Genomic DNA, 19,521 nt, shown 5'->3' with positions numbered 1-19,521 from the left:
TACACTGTGGGTAGGATGAGTCATTGAGCATGCACATTAAAAGTCACCGTATGGTTTTTGAAGATAGTTGCTAGTTGCTGCTAGTTTTGATTGGCTCATGCAAGGCCAAACCTGAGACTAAGTGTGAAATTTCACAAAACATTTTTTTTTAAAGTTCAGTCAGTGTTTTGTCTGAACAGCAACAGTCCGCACCCAGAGGCAAGAGATGTGTCAAGGTCATACAAGCCTACTCCCATCAAATGGGGGTTAACTGACACATGCTCTGTTTGATTTGTTGAGTTATCTAGGAGGTGTCCCTTCAGTGAGGGGATTACTGGATCTAGGGTGTGAGCACTCACCTTGAAAGGCTTGGCTTTTACAAAAGGCAATCGGACACCTCCATGGGAGAGAGCAACGCCCCGCCGTATTAGAGATGCAGCCTCAGATCTGAGGTCAGCTCAGCTCTGTTTCAGAGATAAGCCTTCCAACCTCCTGCAGACTGGTGTCTACACTCCCTGGGACAGTTAGTATACACTACACGTGACATATGACCGCCCCCTTCACCCAAATCGTACACACACGCTCAAGGATGACATCACGGGGTCGCGCTTTGTGTCTGGGGAGACGAGTCTCCCAGGCTTCAGTGGACAGTTGAGTAGGGGGTCGTGTCCCTCGAGGGGCCCGTGACGCCCGCGACCATGTCAGCAGAGTACAGACCGCTCTCTGTATGAACTGAGACGCTTCTCAGATTGCTTGTAAAGACACTGAGGGAGAGGGAGGGAGAGAGAGGAGAGGAGAGGAGAGAAGAGGGCAGGGAGGGAATTCGGGCCTCCCATCCAAACCCAAAGAGTTCTGAAGTCTCCTCCTCCCACTCCATAGAGCGTTGTCAAAGTGTTGTTGGCACAGCTGCCCACAAGGGAAGGAGAGTGATGAAATGTGGGGAAACCATGTGGCTTGGCGAGCGAGAGCAGGAGGCCTCCTCATGGACCATTGCTCCACACACAAAAGGGAGGGGACAAATAATGTGCTGCTATCAAAACAAGCGCGTGTTTCCACGGGTAACGGCGGAATCCGAGCTGCAGGTGCGCGCCGCCGTCTGGTCAGCTGACCCGCCGTTTCCTGTGGAACAGGAAGAGCCAAACGAGTGCAGATGAAAGCTCAAGGTAACACACAGCTGGCAGTTGTTAAGGTGGGTGAACGCAGGTGCGTTACAAGAGCAGCAGTGTGCGTGCCGTGTAAAAGGAGCCCAACGCAAACAGATGACATAAAAATATATATGAATGTTGGCTCAAAGACACACTGCAGCAGTGTGTATGCACTCTGCAGACTTGGAGAGCGATCTCCAGGGGCCCCATCTAAAAATGTTTGACTTTATCCTAGATTTCATTGTATAAACATTCCAGCAAATAAAATAAAAACAAATTTAGGTTATATCTATGGCGTTCATACCATGAATAAAGCTCTAAATTAAGTTTAGTTTTGGATATATCGCAAAAATTTTAGAATTTGGATATTGGATTTTAGCATTGACATCTTTTCCACATAAATCACAACTGTTATAAATGAGGCCCCAGGAGAGTGTTAGGGCTAGATGCTGGAGATTAGGCAGGACACATTTAACACAGAGCCACATTCTCCTGTTCCTCCTGAGAGACACGCTACGGGCTCCGTGTCCCCGAGGTGTCAATCAGCATAAAATGGAAATGAGATCATCAGCTTAATGACCTGAGGTTGGAGAGGGGAGAAGAGGAAAGCAAGGGTGGGGATACTCTCACAGACAGAGAGAGTCATACTCGTGTTATGCTATGATTACAGCAGCAGATATTTAAAGATAAACATCTTGCTGAAGTGTGCCCCTACTCAATTCCACTTATTGAGAATGACATTTCTGACGTGAATGCCAATATTGGATCGTGAAGCTGAGAAATTATATATGGTCAGATACAGGAGTTCCCAACTACTGCATTGTATCTGAATACAGACTTTTGTTTAAATTTGCAGATAAAAGAAAAGCTACCCCCCCCTGAGTAACACTAAATAGAACTGTGCGCACTTAGAGGAGGATATGCATGTCAACAGTGAGGTTAACTGCGGTCATATAATAGTGAGTAAACAACGCTCAACAAAATTCTGATGCGAAAAAATGAAGTACAAAGGTCACAAACTCCCAGCAGGAGAATCACCAGAGCAAGAACAAGGGCTACGGTCAGCCGAGGACTGGACCCAGTGTGAAGGCTGTCAATACTGGCCAGTAGCAGTGAGGTCATACATGCCCAGACATGTCCGCCAAAATGAGGTCATCTCTGTTATGTGAAAGGTAATCTTGCCTTCAGTCTACTGTCACAGTGAAGTAATCAATTTGCTGCACTCAAGGAGGAATAGATCACTGTTTACCTGTCATGAAGGGCCTCCAGAGGTAGACTGGCCCCAGTTTGTAACTTTGCTTGTGTGAAATGGGTGGATGTGTGTGTCAGACACCCAGTGATGATGGACCTGCTGAATGTGCACCTAGTGCTGAAAACTGTGGCCTGCATCACTCAGCATTGGTGTCCTCACATAAACTGGAAAAAAACATGAAAAGTTCTGATTTAGCCAAGTGAATTCATTTAAGACCAGTCAACCACATGTTTAATATCTTACAACAACATAATGGACACAACACTGGGTCAAACAATGTGTAATCTGTTAGAATACTGGGTACCACTGTGATGAACAGCTGCTAGTACTTTGCCGTGTACATTAATATTTATTTCCCAATCAGAAATAGGAGTGGTGCTCTAAGGTTACGACCGGGCCCGGCTCAGACGGAGTTTCATAATACTTTGTAGCATTTCATTACCTTTAATTGCCCAATAACATTCATGCTTGTGCCAGCAAATGGTGAAGTGAACCAGAAAGACCTCAATAAATCACTTGGCAATGTTCTTTTGTTCTTGATGAATCTATTTGGTGCGCTGAAACCTTGGGGGCACCGATGGAGAATCATTTGTTTTCTGCCCCAGTTCCAGAGGCCTCAACGACCCAACTGGCGTGGACTGGAGCCCAACAACCAATTTTTTCCCCCCCTTCATTATTTGATTCAACTTCACTGGGGATATTGTGAATGCATTACACTTGCCTATAATTAGTAACAATTAAATTAACAATTAGTAATATAACAATTATATGACAATCCCGGTCTGAAGCTTACAGTGGAGCAGATAAAGGGAAGCAGTTGCAGATTTGCGATGCTACAGTCTGATGACAGAGAGCTCATTTTGTCTTTGTTTTCCAAGTGGGAAACGTGAGCTCAAGGACCGGCATAAATCATCACACTCTGCTGGGTTCTGCCTTTATCGTCTCTCAGCCCCACTCATTTCCCATTCCCAGCGATCTGTTTTTGTAAAACAAAAGCTGCTCTGATATGAATTCCACTAAAAATCAGGGCCAAGGCTATATTTTCCCTTAGCACGTTGAGACCTTGAGCTCTTGTAAAAACGTTCTGTGACAATGGCTCCAACAAAGATTTGGCAAAACAAATCAAAACAATGAGGAGAGAAATATTTTTAACAGCTCAAAATTGCATTGTTCTCCTTTATTTCAATACTCTTCATGGTACTCAAAGTCAAATACACTAAGGACTCTCTCCACTACATTTATTAAGGTTGTGATGATTTGTGTGAAGGGAGTGAGTGATGATTTGACATACATATAATAGGCTGTGACATTGACATTGACATTTAGTATAGGTTCACAATGCTCTACAGCTACATTTTAGTTTGACTTCAAAGAGACGATGATTGAGAAGAAAGATGATTGTCTTTTCATATACAGTAGCTCAGCAAGGAGCTGACTGAGTGACAATTAAGGAGGGACTCCAAACACACATTATTACTTTTCCCTTCTGACTGTCAGTCAACCGGTTATAGGCACATTAAGTAAACATGAGGTATTTTATCTATGCCAATCATCTACTGACAAATGCAGAGTACAGCTCTACAGTGTTCAGGACTATTTCTTCTACCTTTCTCAAATGGCTCTATGTCTAGACCTGGGTATTAGTATTTTGCAAAAAAATAAGTTTATGCTTTTTATAATCTGTTTCTAGATGGGTGGGGTTTTCCATATGGACAATACAATAAGTGCCAGTTTTGACAATTACAGAACTGTAAAACTCATTTTAGGATACTGCTCTGCAATTGACAAGTTACCTGAATTGTCCTGAGACAGTTCACCCTACCCATCTGGCACTGCAATTAGGTTTAAACAAATGCTAAGAACTATTTGCAAATACTATTGGGCCCAAGTCTATGTCACTGGGTCCCACTCGGCCTCCCAGTGTCGAGGACGTAGGGGGAAAGGGGGACGGAGTGAGTGTTGAGGACGAGGGGCTCCAGTGTGGTGTGGCTCCGGACTCCGCTGCCTTGCACTCAGTGTCCCCTCTGACTCAGGATCATGTCCACAGCCTGGGCCAGGTTGTCTACAGTGCCATCGGCCGTCACCGTTGGGTGCCTCTCATCACTGGGCCTGCAGGAGGAGAAGCACGGGCATGCTTTAGGACGAGTCACATAGGAACAAATGGGAACAAACAGCAGCCACACAAGGCAGTAGACAAGGAGGCAAAACAGCCTGATGCAATCAGACACATTAACAATACTGAAGACAGAAACCATCAGAATGGATCAGGATGGGACAGTGTAAGATGGATCAGGATAAGACAAGATGGAACAGAATTGAACAGAATTGCACTACAGAATGGCTTGTTAGCTTATGGGATATGTCCTACAAATGAATGGGGTCTAAATACGTTCACTCAGAATGATTATAAGAGCTCACTTCAGATCAACAAAGAGTGAGCAATGCACTAAAACTGTTATGGCTTTCCAATGTAAATTTTTTCACTGTTGACATCTCCTCACTTAAGAGGTGTCTGTGCAGCTGCCTGCCAAATAGCTCCTGCAGTGCGGTGCATCTGTTTTCTGTCTCTATCGCCCACCCTGTCACACACTGTTCCAGTGTTTTCTAATATGTCTGTAGGCAACTGAAACAGACCAACTGGGAACTTAAATGAGAATTGCTAATTCCAAAAATAGTGATACTAAAAATAGAACTAAAAACGAGAATACTTTTGTGAACTAGGCTAAAAACAATCTGGTTTCAGCCTGGTTTCCCACATAGTGGAAAAGCTGTTACAGGCATCAGGCGGCAGTGCCTATCTCCCCCTGGCTGCTGCCATTGTTTGGCCCAGGCCCCAGTGATGGATGCAGATACGGCTGTTTAATCAGCTGGTAGGGGAAATGTGATCCATTTGGCACGGCACCAGGCCCAGGCCAGCATGCAGGACCCTCTTCCCCCCAATCAGATCAAAAGATGGAGACGCCCACTCCATTCATCTGCAGGACTGCCCAGGTCTCCTGCCCATTTATGAAGTGGCGCCTATAGATCCCCCCCGACCGGGCCCTGTGTGCTGCCTCTGTTCCCCAGTCACGGGCCGTGAGCAGGGCCTCTCCGAGACACAGGAGCTCCAGATGGGGAGGCTTTGTCTGGCCCTGGGCGTGCGGCACACAGCACCATTAATCCTGCCCTCTGAGAGCCTGCATGGGCCACGGCAAATATTTGTGAGCTGCCCGAGTGTAGAGAGGGAGAGAAAAGGCAGGGGGATGAAGAGAGGCGGCGAGGTGCTGAATACTGAGGCGCTGGTGAATATGGAGGAGCTGTGCCATGTGTTTACGCATGTCTGTCAGCCACCAGCGTTGAGGTTATGTGAGCTGCTCCGCTAATGGTCAGGGTGTTATGTCTCCTGTGCTGGATTACTCCCGCACCCTTTTCTACCCGGGGACTGATTGAGTTCACACACACACACACACACACACACACACACACACGCAAGATGGTCAGATGGCTATTGTGTTTCAAGCAGCAAAGCCAAGAGCGTCAACCACACCGTCTCCCTCTCTCTCCGACCTGATGCTCCTCTAAATCTGCCATGGCCTCTTCCTTTAGATATGCATGCATGCCTGTGCGTGTGTGTGTGTGTATGTGTATTCATTTTGCCGCTTTCCTCCCATTGCCATGAATAATGAAGGAGTAACCAGGTCAATGTGACCATGCAAAATTCAGCACAATGCAGCTAGTGTTACTGATGAGGTAATGTTCTGTGGCTCACGGCAGGTCCTCCAGGTCAATGCAATATCAATACACGTGAACAGATAGGCTCGGTCCCCAAGCCTGACTGACACAACACAGGCTCGCTGTCTACACGCAGGGATGAAGTCAACTATGAGGTAAGGTGAGAAGCAGCCAAGAATTTAGTTCAACACAGCTGCCACCATGTTGAAAGACCTCACAACTTTACCAGAAAGTTATCAGTAAATGATCATGGGTTTTAGGGGGGTGTGGGCAAAGGACTGGGGAAGCAATATGGAATTTTGAATGGACTTGGTTTCTGTTGAGGCGTCCGTCCTTTAGGTTATATGTATGGCTGTTAATCATGGGTTGGCTTTCATAGGATGAGACACTACCACTAAAGCCTTCTCATCCCAAACAATCACAAATCAGAAATTCCTGCTCTATCTGGTTGTTATTTCTGGAACAAGACTATCACCCAACAAATCATCTTGATCATTATGCAGTGTGCTACATACGCCCCTAATCCCCTACAAAGGCTACGATATGACAGTGGATTTAACAGTCGTGCCAACTGGCCTTGGGTAAGTGGGTGTGATGTATATACTGCTAAGGCAAGGGTTAGATTATAGTGGCTTAGGGAGTGTCATATGGGTAGATATATACTGTGATACACGGCTCTATAAAACGTTGGCATGCATTTTTATGAGGGCAGACTGTACCTCCTTTGAACGAAAGTGAATAGGAACGGCCCATACAGTCAATGTGTTTGTGTGTGCTAGTCAGCTGGGAGATAGAGAGAGAGACCGAGAGAGAGAGGGGGAGAGAAAGAGAGAGAGAGAGACGTGTGGTGTGGGACAGAAAGAAGGGGGGCGGTGGTATTCAATAGTATGACTTCAGGGCAGCTCCTCCTTTGTTTTCCTCAGTAAGTGATATATTCAGTCCATTGTCAAGGTAGCTGACCGCAGGGTGAAAGGCCTGACAGCCTTCACTTGGGTTATCTGTTAATGCTTAACACACACACACACACACACACACACAAAGATGCACACGTGCTCACACACACATATAAACACAGACAGACACACAGAAGGAAGCAAAACTGTAACGCAACTTACAGTTCCCTCGACCTTTTCACCTTTGCTGAGTATGCTGTTTACTTGACACACCACAGGTGTGATGGGACTACAGATAAAGCATGTCATGAGGGGGCCGGATGCCGGATGATAAGAAAACAGTTCAACCTCAGTCAGCAATACAATACACTTTTAGGTAAATTTGATTGGCAACACAGTCCGTTATGCGGGAGCTGGCTTGGCACACATCGCAACACCTTGTTTTCAGGAAACATTTGAATAGACTTTTGACCCCGTGTCTCACTTTGAATGCCTGTTGCTGAAAGTGTTGACCCAAAACATTGCTTCGTATATCATATAATGATGATGTAAGATCTATGTAAAAATGTAAGATCTATAATATGTCTTTCCTAGTCTGTGCGGTATCCTGGCTTTGCAGTGGGGAATCACATTTATGAGGACCACGATGCTGAAAGGAAAAGAGTCCGCCTGCCAGGGAGAGACGGAAAAACACTCAACCCAGTATGTGTCGTAGAAGTGTGTTTTTCATACCAGGCCAGTGAAGGCACGTTTAGCCAAAACACCGCCTTTTCTCACACGCATGGGTGAACTTTGGCATGAAGCGTGAGATAGAGTCCAATGGGCACCGAGCAGACTGTATAACCATAACACGGGGGAAGGCGAACGCGGCCACGGCCCTTTATGTTCGGCCGAGCCTTGTGGGTGACACCAGATACGAACTAACACGAGACAAAGCTTTCTCTCCCTGCCTGCGGGGGAGAGGAGGTGTGGAACTGCGTGTGTGTTTGCTCCTCCTCCTCCTCCGTGCCGGCGCAGGAGTCTTGGCCTCGAGGGTGAGAATGTGATCACAGTTTGACTTCTCTGTTGTAAATAAAAAGCCACGGGAGAGATTGATGGTGTATCAGGATCCTCGGAGAGAGAGAGGACGACCCCGGCCAGTTAAGATGTTCCAGACTGGTTTTATCATTATCCTCTTCTTCTCTCTTTCCCTCTCTGTCTCTCTCTGCCTGATATTAATAGAACCCATACAACACAGCAATAACACCCGTAAAATATTACAGCAGCTGCAGCCTCTTGAGCAAAACAGCCCAATTGAACTAGAGGAACCACCATATTAGTGTGGATTAGATGCATGTTATGGCAACAACAACAGCAGATGCGAAGCTGGAGCCCTGCGTAGCCTCTAGCGAGTTTGCACCCATGCGGTAACCGTTATGGCTTTACTGTACAAAGGCTATATAATGTTGAGTCATGCCCGGCAAACAGCTGCGCTACGGTTTTCACACATTAGACAGATAACGGTTCTTTCCAATCGAGGAGGACACAAAGGGGGATTCCCCGGTAGCAGCAGTAAATAGAACCACTCGCTTTTTCCATCCCGTAGCTCTCTCTGAAAATCTCTTGTGAGCCTGAGTGGTGCGTGTGTGTGTGTGTGTGTGTGTGACAGAGAGAGAGACACAGAGAGAGAGAGAGAGAGAGAGAGAGAGAGAGAGAGAGAGAGAGAGAGAGGGAGAGGGAGAGAGAGAGCACGCTGAACTATCAAAACCACCTACTGGAAACTTTCTGTCCTTCCCGACCACAAACACATCCGAGGTTGAACGAACAGGAGGTAAAACCTAAGCGTGCTTTCTTCCTCTCCGAGACATTGCACAGTTGCACTTAACACCGACTATTCCTCAGTTTATTCTCAGAAGACAAAATCCCCACAGAACTGAAACTCGTGTCATTATTTTTTTTTTTTTACGGCTGTCCTCTCTGTGTTGCGCTCCTCTATATGCAGGGCCCCGTGTGACCCAGATCAAACCACTCTCTTTTCATCAGCATGTTATTAGCAGAGCTGCTGAAGAACTGCTGAGTGTGTGTGTGAGCATATGAGTTTTGTTTGTAGAGAAGTTAGTGCTAAGGGAATGCTGAATCACCCACCTCCTGCAGAGAGTGCACATCTGAACATTTTGCACACAAATGCACGTGCAACCAAGCTCACACACACACACACACACACACACATACACACACACCATTAGAAAAGAAAAGGCTCCAGCAGAAACCAGGCAAGGGCCCAAGTCCCCCCAGCCCCCCAGCCAAGCAGCCTGCCTATTGGTAATTGCAGGAGGGATTGGATCCCTATTGAAACGGCTAAGGGCCTGTGTTCATGTATTTAAGAGGCAGTGCTACGTTTCAGCCTGCCATCTGTGGGCTTTAGCTCTCCGTTTCTCTTCCTCTACCCCTCTGACTCGCTCTCTTTCTTTCTCTTTCTCTCTCAGGGGTGGAAAAGTACCGTCGGAGGGGCTCGGTGGCGCAGGCCCGCGCTGCTCCTTTGTCTCGCCGTGGGAGTCTGGTCTCACTGTGAAAAAAAGCTCCCGTTAATTATTAATATCTCATTGACTTATAACACACGGCAGGCTTTAGAGGAGCCTGCAGGCGGGGGGAAGCTGTCACCCCGCGGTGGTGAGGGATGGCAGGCCAGGCTCGGGGCACCCAGAGGAGCCTCGTCAAGCTCTTTAACCTCTCCGCGCAGTTAATGCCACATCCATCTCCGATCTGTGCTGGGTCAGCGTCACGTTGTTATCAGAAGTTAGGTTTGATCACAGTTACATCTGATGCAAATTGAAGGTTCAAGACACAGCTAGAAAGAAAAATAGAATGATACTGCCGACACAGAGGGAAGAACTAGTCTATTTACTACTTAAGTTCTTAACTTTGTTGTCCCTTGCTTATTATTAGTAAACTAGACAACATTTTGAAGGCCTAAAATATAAAAATATGAATGTAGGAAGAGAGAGAGAGAGACTGAGGAAATAAAGAGAAGGCGGTGTTGGGTCTGAAGCTGATAATAGAGCGCTGGCTGGATGAGGGAGTCATTCCCAGAATTGATTGTGTTTATATTCAGCACAAAGCTGCCGATTCCGATCCATGGCTACGGCATGAAAACACAGATGAGATTGTATGTAAGTTAATTAGCGGGACTGTATGGAGATGGGATCAATGATGCCCTTGACCACCACTCTCAATGTTATCTCTAGCCTATATGTTCATGGTGAAGAATGAGGCTAATTGCTTTATCTCATGAGCAGACATCTGGACTAGCTGTAGCACATATGACATCAGACAGGAGGAAATGAACCTTGTCTCCTCTTCTCACAAACACATTTGAAAGTCTACTCATTTTTGCCAGGACTTCAATTGCTGCAGCCTTGAGGCGCTACAACACACAGAGATGTTAAACCAAGGACATACTCTCCTCTGGAACCAAAGTGATAATGTGGGCGCATATAGGCCGAGAGCAAACTCAAGGAGAGACAGAGAGAGAGAGAGATCCAACCAACAAAACCCAGCTTTCATCTGGTAAAAACGAGGAAAATCCAGAAGTGGAAATAAAAGCCTTATGCGACATGCATTTCCCTTGACTATTCAAATATCCTGCCTAGACCCAGCTGTTGACTGACAAAAGGAGATGGTGAGAACGGTGAGAGGATGGTCAGAGATCGGTGGACAGGACCGAACAGAGGGGTGATGCAAGAGAGAGATGAGGCAGGTGAAAAGATGGATGATGGATGGAGAGACTGTTTGGATGAAAGACGGATGAATTGGATGGATAAAAAGCAATGCAGTGAGGCTTGTGGCATCCCTCTACTGCCCTGAAGCTGCAGCCCTCTGCCTTGGGGACAGTGACATACCAGACTGTCTGTTTACTCAGTCTGTCTGTTTGCTGCAGCACTAACAAAACCCAGCTTGGTCACAATGCTCTTATTTTGGGTTCTTCTGATGCTCCGGGAGGAATTGGAAACAAAAGAGGCTGCCTGTGGTTCCTGTTTCAGTTCAAAGGCCATATTTCGGACATTGCACGGTTCCCTGGCCTGGTGTGAAAGGTCTCTGGGGTGAAGCCGGGGCAGGCAGACCTCACTGACACATTCAGAAATAGCTGTCGGGCTTACAGGCAGGCTGCAGCCCACGGCCACAGCAGCCGAGGGAGAAAACAGAGTGAAATGAGATAACTTTGCTTCCTTCCCACACAGACAAAACTAATGTGTCAACAGTGGTTAACAGGACAGGGCGTGGGACTGCGCTCTTGTACTACACACTATAACATGCCCAGAGAGAAGCATTTCAGAAAAGGTCAAGACGAAGTAAAGCACACGCTGAAACTGCGAGCAAGTGCTTGGAACTGAAAAGAGCTTCTCCCTAAAACACTTTTTAATATCTCAGTCGGGCCTAACCTGCGCAGGCGTAACCGCAAATGAAATCCAGTTCGACAGGAGTGCGCTCCAACAAGACAGCGAAAGCCATAATCACAACAGAAAGGGATTTCATAATTGTCTGGGTCATAAATAGTTACAAAACAAGGCCTTGAAACACCAGTGCGTCAAATACATTCCAGACTATCACTCCCTGTCTGACGGGCACACACCTGAAACCGTGTATATTATCATAGGGACTGGGGCTACAGGACACCGGTGGAAGGCTGAAAGATAAGCTAGGCTGAAATACAGTATGTACCGAGAGCCATCCCAGGGGCAGCGCTCGGCTTGTAAAGGAGATTAAGCTACAACCACAGCCAACAGAGCATGCACAGAATACATGGCCGCCCTGTCAAGGTTCAGTGTCACAGATCTCCAAAGGACAAAGCCAATCCATAAACCTAACACTACAGCGGTGCGTTCACGCCAACCGGTGTCTGTTTGGTTCAGAAGAACGGCGATATACTGATAGGTTGTTTGTGACAGAAAGGGAGAGCATCACCTTTCCCCACACACAGAGATAGATAATGCAGAGAAATGCTCACTCTCTTCCGTGAAGCAACTACTCCTGGGGGCAAAATTGTATACACATCTCGATATAATGGCACGCTAGTCCAAGCAAATGGTTTGTGTGTAGCTTTCAGAAGCAGGGAATAGGGCCTGTGGTGACTTGAGCAATGAGAAAATAATTAAACCTGCGAAAAGTATTCTGCTTTGACACAATATTGTGGCAGCAATTAAAGATTTATTACACAAATCAAGACCAACATGACATTATGTTAAGCTGAGAGCCTTTCACTGAGGGAGTTGTCCGTCGCCTCCCTTCGAATCTATTTGCTCAGTTGGATGGGACATTTGCTTTCCTAATGAGCTGTCCTTCCTCCTATGCGCTATACTGATAGCGTATGGCGTTATTTGCATGGCTTCATTACAGGGAACAGTGGAAATCTGCTCAGGATATCCCCACTTATCACAGGCTGCATACACAGCATGTCACTCACCCACTCAACCCAGTCTGGGCTGCTGGAGGTGGGTTACATTACTCTTAGCATTTTTGAGAAATGCACTGCACTATCCAGTCCCACTGACTGTTAACTTTAAAGACGACTTAATAGGTCGCATAAGTGGTCTTCAATACGCCATCAAACCACATCCTTTTGGCTTGTATGTATCTTTCATTTCACATCCGTCGCACAGGCCCGCTGATTCTGACGACTCTCTGATTGCATGAATAGCAGTTACAGCGATGGTGGGGTATTTGCATACCGACCATCTGGTGAGAGCTGTGTGTTCTAACTGATGTTAGTGTATGTGTGTGTGTGCATGTGTTTGTGCACGCGTGCAGCAGCTAAAGTGACAAGGTGTGTGCTAACTGCTGCACTTTACACTGCATGCTTACACAGGCCAGTTCACAGCACAGTCATGGGAAAAAACCCACACAGCGCCGAATCAATGCATCACCGGTCGTTGCAGCTGGTGTGGCAGTGTCCCTGCAGGCCTGGTTTTGCAACAGTAATCTGGTAAATGTTTGTTTTTCTCAACTGTGTGAGCTTAGATAGGCAGCGCGACCCAGCCACGCCACAGAGAGATATTGGAGGAAGGCTAATCTGCTTGGTGATCACATGGCTGCTGACCCGTGAGTAAGGGTCACTTCCTGTTGCGTCCCTGAGTGCGGGCTGCAGACAGAAAGGGCCTGAACCAGGGTGGGGTTTCAGCAAGCCAGTTCACAGTTTGTCCCATCGGGGACTAGTTGCCTCCGGAGAGGTTTTTTCTGGCCTGGACTGCTTGGAAAACAACGTTCCAACATTCACGTTAGCAGTGAAGCATGGGCCACAGGGAGAGGTTTACACAGTAAAGCATTTTGAAGATGGTTGCTGCTGTGTGGAAATGTTTGCTGTGCGCTCTCTGCCAGAGTCTAACAGGAATCCAGCAAGAACTTCCTCTAACTCTCTGGCCCTCACTCCAAGAGATAACAGCAATGAAAGGTTTACTGGCTAAGCCTAACAAAATTACAGGAACTTAAGAAAAAACCTATCAATATCGTGTTGGTGTCTCAAACACCACAGTGTTCTCCTCTACAGAATCATATAAATGTCAATAGTGAGGCTGTATCCTAAAATCAAAAGCTTGAGATTCAACTCCTTCTTTGATCCTCACAGAGGGAGATATATTTTCATGGAAGAAGACAGCATTTAAGACCAAACGGTTCAGAAACCATTCCCTTCGGCTAGTAACAGCAATTAAACTGATTTACAAAAAGTGCATGGAGGGACAGTGTGCTGTGAACCTGCTTTCATGAAGCTTCAAAGCTAGCCTGCTCTGTGCCAATGCGGTTCCTTGAAGATAAGAGGACAGAGACAAGAACAGGGGGCCGGTTGCTCCTCAGCTCGCAGACCTTTCATGGGAGGAGATGACTATTTAAAAAGAGAGCATACACGAGTGAGCACCAGGACAGAAAGAACTAGGGCAGCATCCTGGTAATTTGACTGCGCTGCCAGCATCATACACTGGTAACAATTTAACCACGAAGATAAAGAAGTGCGGTGCCGTGACAAGCGTTCAACACACAGCTCCACAGTTGAAAGGGTGAGCGAGGATTGGAGCAGAGGGTAGGCAGATTGTTCCCATGCCGCTGATTAACATCAGCAGTCGGCGCTCCAAACTGCCAGTCTCATTTCCAAGCTCTTTCTGGTGTAGGCCCCCTTACGCAAACCTGTTCTACATTAAAGAGCAAAGGGTTCTCCAGCTCCCCCGAGGGAAGTGCGCTTCGGTTCGCTCATTATTTTAGAACAGGGAAAGTTGACTGCAAGCAGAACAATCTCCATCAGCTATAGAGCTCCACCCGCCCATTACAAGGCCTCCACAGTGTCTAAACAGCCTTTATCTGTAGGCACTCTGATGCCACTTTTCCTGGCCCAGCCCTCAAGTGACTCTAATCTCCTGGATCCATCACGATAACATAACATGCATACACATGTACTGTGCATTAGATGAGAGAGTACAAGGAGCATTAGTGTGTATAATCCTCTGAGAATTCTTACATGATTAGGACAACAGGCATCCATTTAGCCTGGTCTGACATCCTCAGACACTGTACATTTTCCGCTCACTGTAACAGCATAACTATAAAATCAAATTACGTTACATCACATTATCTAAAATGTGAACACGCGTTATGTGCCGTCTGATTAAACCAAGGCATATTCTTTGACACTTTCATTCTGGAGCGACCCACAGAAAGATAGCCTGCAGCTCGTCAATGAAAACAAATGATAAAAATGAACAGCTTGAGTGCCATGTCCAATGCATGAGCACGTGTGAATTTGCCGAAAAGCATTCCAAGTGAAGTTTGTGGAGATTTACCTACTGTAGATTTATTTGTTCCAATGAGAGTTGGCTGTGCAGATGGTAAGAGAGGAGCCAGTGAGAGCGTACTCACTGTGAAAACAACTCTCCCATCTGATAGATCTAAATAAGGCTTAAAGAATTTCATGTCTTATGTGGTGTTTTACTGCTAACACTGTGGCGAGTCAAAAGCCTTTTAATATCGGCTGATATGATTAGATTTGTCTGCGATTTGTATCTCTCTCCCTTCCTGTGTTGTCACTGGGCCTGGGTATTTGAAGCAGTCTTTTCCCCGAGCCTGTGGGGAACTGGAGGCCTGCGCAGCATCTGGTTGACTTGGAAACAGCTGTGTTTTCACAGATCTGACTGAGGTTTATAGCTGCTCTCAGCTAGCCCGGGTTCACTGGGCCTGTTTGGCTAAACAATGTTAAATCTCACGTCTCCCCCTCACTCACAGGCTCACAGAGACACTGTTACTGTCATCATGTCCGTTCGTGTTCTCAGGAAATGTACATAGTCTATCAAGATAACAGATCATTTTAGATGCCACAAATCTAAATTGGACGGAGAACATTGCTTAGCCTATGCTTTAAGAGTGAATCCATAGCAGAGAAATCCGAAAATCTGCACATCCAAAACTAAGTAACATCTGTAATGACTGACTCATGAACACGATGCATCAGTTATTCAAAGCATTTAGGCAGGTAATACGCGTTGATTCATAACATTTGTGTAATCAACGTCTAATATCAAAGGCTCTTTGTTTTGGTGCAATTTGGTAATCTTGTGTTGCCATAACAAGTTTCATGAGATGAGACACTAAAGGCCTAAGGGACTAAAACATTCACAAATGGAACAACTTACAATACATCATTCAAGTTCAACCCCTTGAATGCGGTTCTGCAATAGTACTTAGGGCTTGCTGAATGAAAACACCGCAGCATCATTTTACATTATCTGAAAAATGGAACTGAGTAATAGTAAACACTTCTGCAGCAACTTTTTTATGCGCTGGCGCCTATGCTATGTGTGTGTGTATGCACCGCACAAACTCCACGCACCAATCAGTCCATAAATCTAGACCACCAGAGCTGTAACGCAACACTAGATGTAACACAATATTGATTCCACATATGTTCTTATGTGGGATCCAGCCCACTACTCCCACTGCTTGCTCTCTTCTCCCAGAAACCCATGGGGAAGCAGTAACATGATTTAATCCGGTTTATCTTGTGTGTTAAGTTGAGCATCTTAGACGCTGCTCAGGGTGTTTCCCATGCACACTGGGACAGGCCGGGGCCGAACTGAGCCAGCGGGGGGGCGAGTGTGATGTCATCGAAAGCAGATGGCCGCTGCTCAGTCCACTGAGATTCTGCACTGGACAAAGTTCTGTCTCCTACTCTTCTGCTGACCAAGACAAAGCTTACTGTTGGCTCCCAAATGCATGGACTGATATGCAGAACCACAGGTCACACGCATATTCTCTCTTTCTCTCACACACACACACGCCAGGGACATACAGGTCATACACACACACACATAGACAGTGGATAGGTTTTACAGCATGCAGTGGGCTAGTGTGCTCTCAGTGACAGGATTAGAGCTGAGTGATGCTCAGGCGGATTACTCAGCATTCTCCGGTCACATGACCCAGACCTGCATGCCGGCCCGCAGCAATGGAGCAGGTCATCCAGGGTGGTACACTATTTACAGTAGGACTAATGGGTGCTTCCCAGCCAAACCCAATGGCAGCAGTATTATGCAAGAGTCCTCCACAGAAAGTGGAACTATGCTTGAGTGGGGAAAAATGAAAAGGAATTATCTGGACCAACACAGTATAGATTGGCACCAAATAATCTGACACTAACTCAATGTGTCAATTACAAATCTTCAGGATTTCATCCCAGATCCAGAAATATCTCTGAAGTGCGCATATAAAACTTAGTGCTAACAGTATATATGCAATATTACGTAAAAGAAAAACCAATAAAAACACCACTTATGGCCATGAGCATACATTATACGGCAATATAACATATAGTTCCCTTAACAGCGTCCCCTCCTACTCTCAGTCCCTGTTCTCTTTCCTTCCAGCCATAAGCAGAACATATTTCTTCCTAAATAATTGACCATATGTTTCTGTAGTTACACCATCAGAAGGGCACCCCAGTAATCTCCAGAGTCAGGGCCATAAATCCTTCTGTGACTATGGCCTTGTGGGCGACTGGCATTCAACATGTGGATAGAATAAAGCTATTTTCGGTGTATTCTCAATCAAATAAACAAAGCTGGTAGACTGAGGAGTGAGCTGGTTGGTTCACAGGAAGCCTGTGTGTGTTATGGAGGAAACTTTGATTCACAAGCATGTTGTAAGGGCGTCCTCTTGTGGTAACTACTTGAATAGGTTTTCTCTCGGAATGTAACATAAAAAAAATATTCTCATATACTTCAGAATATGTTTAGAGATACGTTTCACACAATAGAAAAATGAGCAAAAAAATGAATTAGTACATTTTCTTCCTATGTGCTGTTGAGAGCGCATTGTATCTGCAAGTATATCCAAAATATACTTTGGCCACTCAAAATATATTTTGAATAAATGCCATCTATCTGTACAAATGCATTTTTGGCCAGTTGTTTGATATTTTGGATCATATCTCTAAACATATTAAGTATATGTTGAAATGTGTATTTTCTTTGGTTTCCAACACATTTTCAATAATAATGACTTTTCACTATTTCATCTTGATCAAGATTTGTCAGTGTCTACACTGAAATATTGAATGTTTTCATTAAATAGTTGATTTAAATGTTCCAAGTCTTGCTTTGCTTAGCTATCCTTTGGCACTTCCACACAGCAGATTTGTTATTTGGACTATTATTCCTTCAAAAAGGTACAACAGCCAAGCCATTTACAAAAAAATTGGATATGCACTATTTTGCATAACCCTACCAGGCTTGGAGAACACATTTTCCAAATTCCATGACTAGGAACCCTATTTTATTTTATTTATGTGATACTTTAAATTGTATGTAATATCACCACTGACCTGTATTTGCCGGTCCTGACTTGCACGCCTTTCATTCCACAGTGTTGGGCCCCACCCACATCATTCACCAGATCATCTCCAATCATCAGTGCCTGCAAGTGAGGGGGGAGAGAAAGGAAGAGAGCGAAAACATTACACTCCCCTAAAGCCTGGCTACAAGCCTGTAGTCTGGATACATGTCATTGTTTGGTACCTCATGTGGTTGAATCCCCATGTCATTGAGAACACTCTGGAAGAAAACTGAGGCTGGCTTTCCTATTACCTCAGCCTCTACATCGCAGGCATACTGCAGGGAACAAAAGATTAACGATAATTATTCAGTAATTATTCACTTGTACGCAGTCGCTGCTATCAATTCTCAATTCATGTGTCAATGCAAATTAAGCACCCACCTCCAGAGCCTTCATGTAAACCCCTACATCCAGTTTCAAACCATCTGTCTCCTTATAGTACCTCCTATGAAGAGAGTAGCCACAAACGTTTAATTGTCTGGTGTAATTATTATTGACTTGAGAGACAAAGGGAACACCCTCTTACCCTTTGCCCAGAGAGAACAGCACTGGCTTCTCCAGGCCGATAAGCACCCTGAAGGCCTCGTTCAGGTTCTGGTAGGAGAAATTATCGGCCGCGTCTGCTATGACCACACAGTTTGGGCTGGTCTTGTCAACGCTGTCGAACTCGGGGACGAGTCCTGCAGCAAAGCAAGCACACTGTTCACAATCTAACACTGTAAAGTGTCACAGCAGAGACCATATTTAGATCCAAAATGGCTGTCTCATACAGATTTTGGATATCTGGATGACAATTTTGCAGATATTTTACATTTGACATTTGCATGTATTTACATCTGTAATTCAAATGTATAACTGTAGCTGCACAATGTACAGAGTCAAATGGTGATCTGTGGCCATGCTTGGTGGGGTCAGAGAACATACTGGGGCCCCTACAGTGATAATCTGGGCATGTTTAGGTGCTAACAATTGTCAAAAGTTCTTGTTATGTGAGTCTACCAGCAGCAAGAAGCACTACCATCATAGACCAGCAGGTGAGGCCGCAACCCCCTCTCCTTGAGGACAGCTACGGCTGCCGGGGCTGGAGAGAACACCTCAGACACTGAGATGTCAAAGCCCATTCTCTGGAGCTTGGCCACAAACTTCTCCCTGGTGGCCTGGGTCTCATTGGTGCAGAAGCGCAGCTGTAGGTCCGATGCCTTGAGCCTGGAAAGAGTCACAATATGGTTAAAGGATGGAGCAGTCAGTGAGTTTCTGCCAACATGGTGAAACTGTGAGATACAGATAGAATTCTCACAGGCAGTTCAAATGTCCAATCCGAAACAAACATGCACACACACACACACACACACACACACACACACACACCTTATCAAACTTGCCCTAACATGCCCAAACCTGCAACTACCGTAGGCTTGACCCTTACACTAACAACTGCCATTATCCATGTCAACAAAGCAGAGCGGCATGCACCTTACTCTATAAGCTTTGACAGTCAGGTCAACTAGACGTAATATCGATAACAAAGTGTTAAACGACTCGCTAACGACTCACCTTTTCACTGCTTCAACCGAGCCAGGAATGGGAACCCCGCCGCCCTCTCCGCTGTCATATAAAACGCCACACATGTCTAAAATGACACCTTTCAAACTCTTTGCAGAATCTGCCCAGCTTGTGTCGGCCATGACGAAATATT

General features: G+C 45.7%; 1 protein-coding gene across 1 annotated transcript; it reads right to left on the bottom strand.

Moving 5' to 3' along the window:
• Positions 1-2,624: 2,624 nt before the first annotated feature.
• On the bottom strand, positions 2,625-19,510 carry lhpp (phospholysine phosphohistidine inorganic pyrophosphate phosphatase). Its single transcript, XM_071907928.2, has 7 exons — positions 19,380-19,510; positions 18,844-19,031; positions 18,352-18,505; positions 18,207-18,270; positions 18,008-18,100; positions 17,815-17,906; positions 2,625-4,485 (listed from the first exon to the last, which is right to left on the bottom strand). Exons 1-7 carry the CDS (start codon positions 19,508-19,510, stop codon positions 4,389-4,391), a joined length of 819 nt encoding a protein of 272 aa, XP_071764029.2. The 3' UTR covers positions 2,625-4,388.
• Positions 19,511-19,521: the final 11 nt, after the last annotated feature.

The sequence above is a fragment of the Centroberyx gerrardi genome, chromosome 20, assembly GCF_048128805.1.
Source record: "Centroberyx gerrardi isolate f3 chromosome 20, fCenGer3.hap1.cur.20231027, whole genome shotgun sequence".
NCBI classification, from domain to species: domain Eukaryota; kingdom Metazoa; phylum Chordata; class Actinopteri; order Beryciformes; family Berycidae; genus Centroberyx; species Centroberyx gerrardi.
This window is presented reverse-complemented; position numbering and strand designations above follow the sequence as displayed.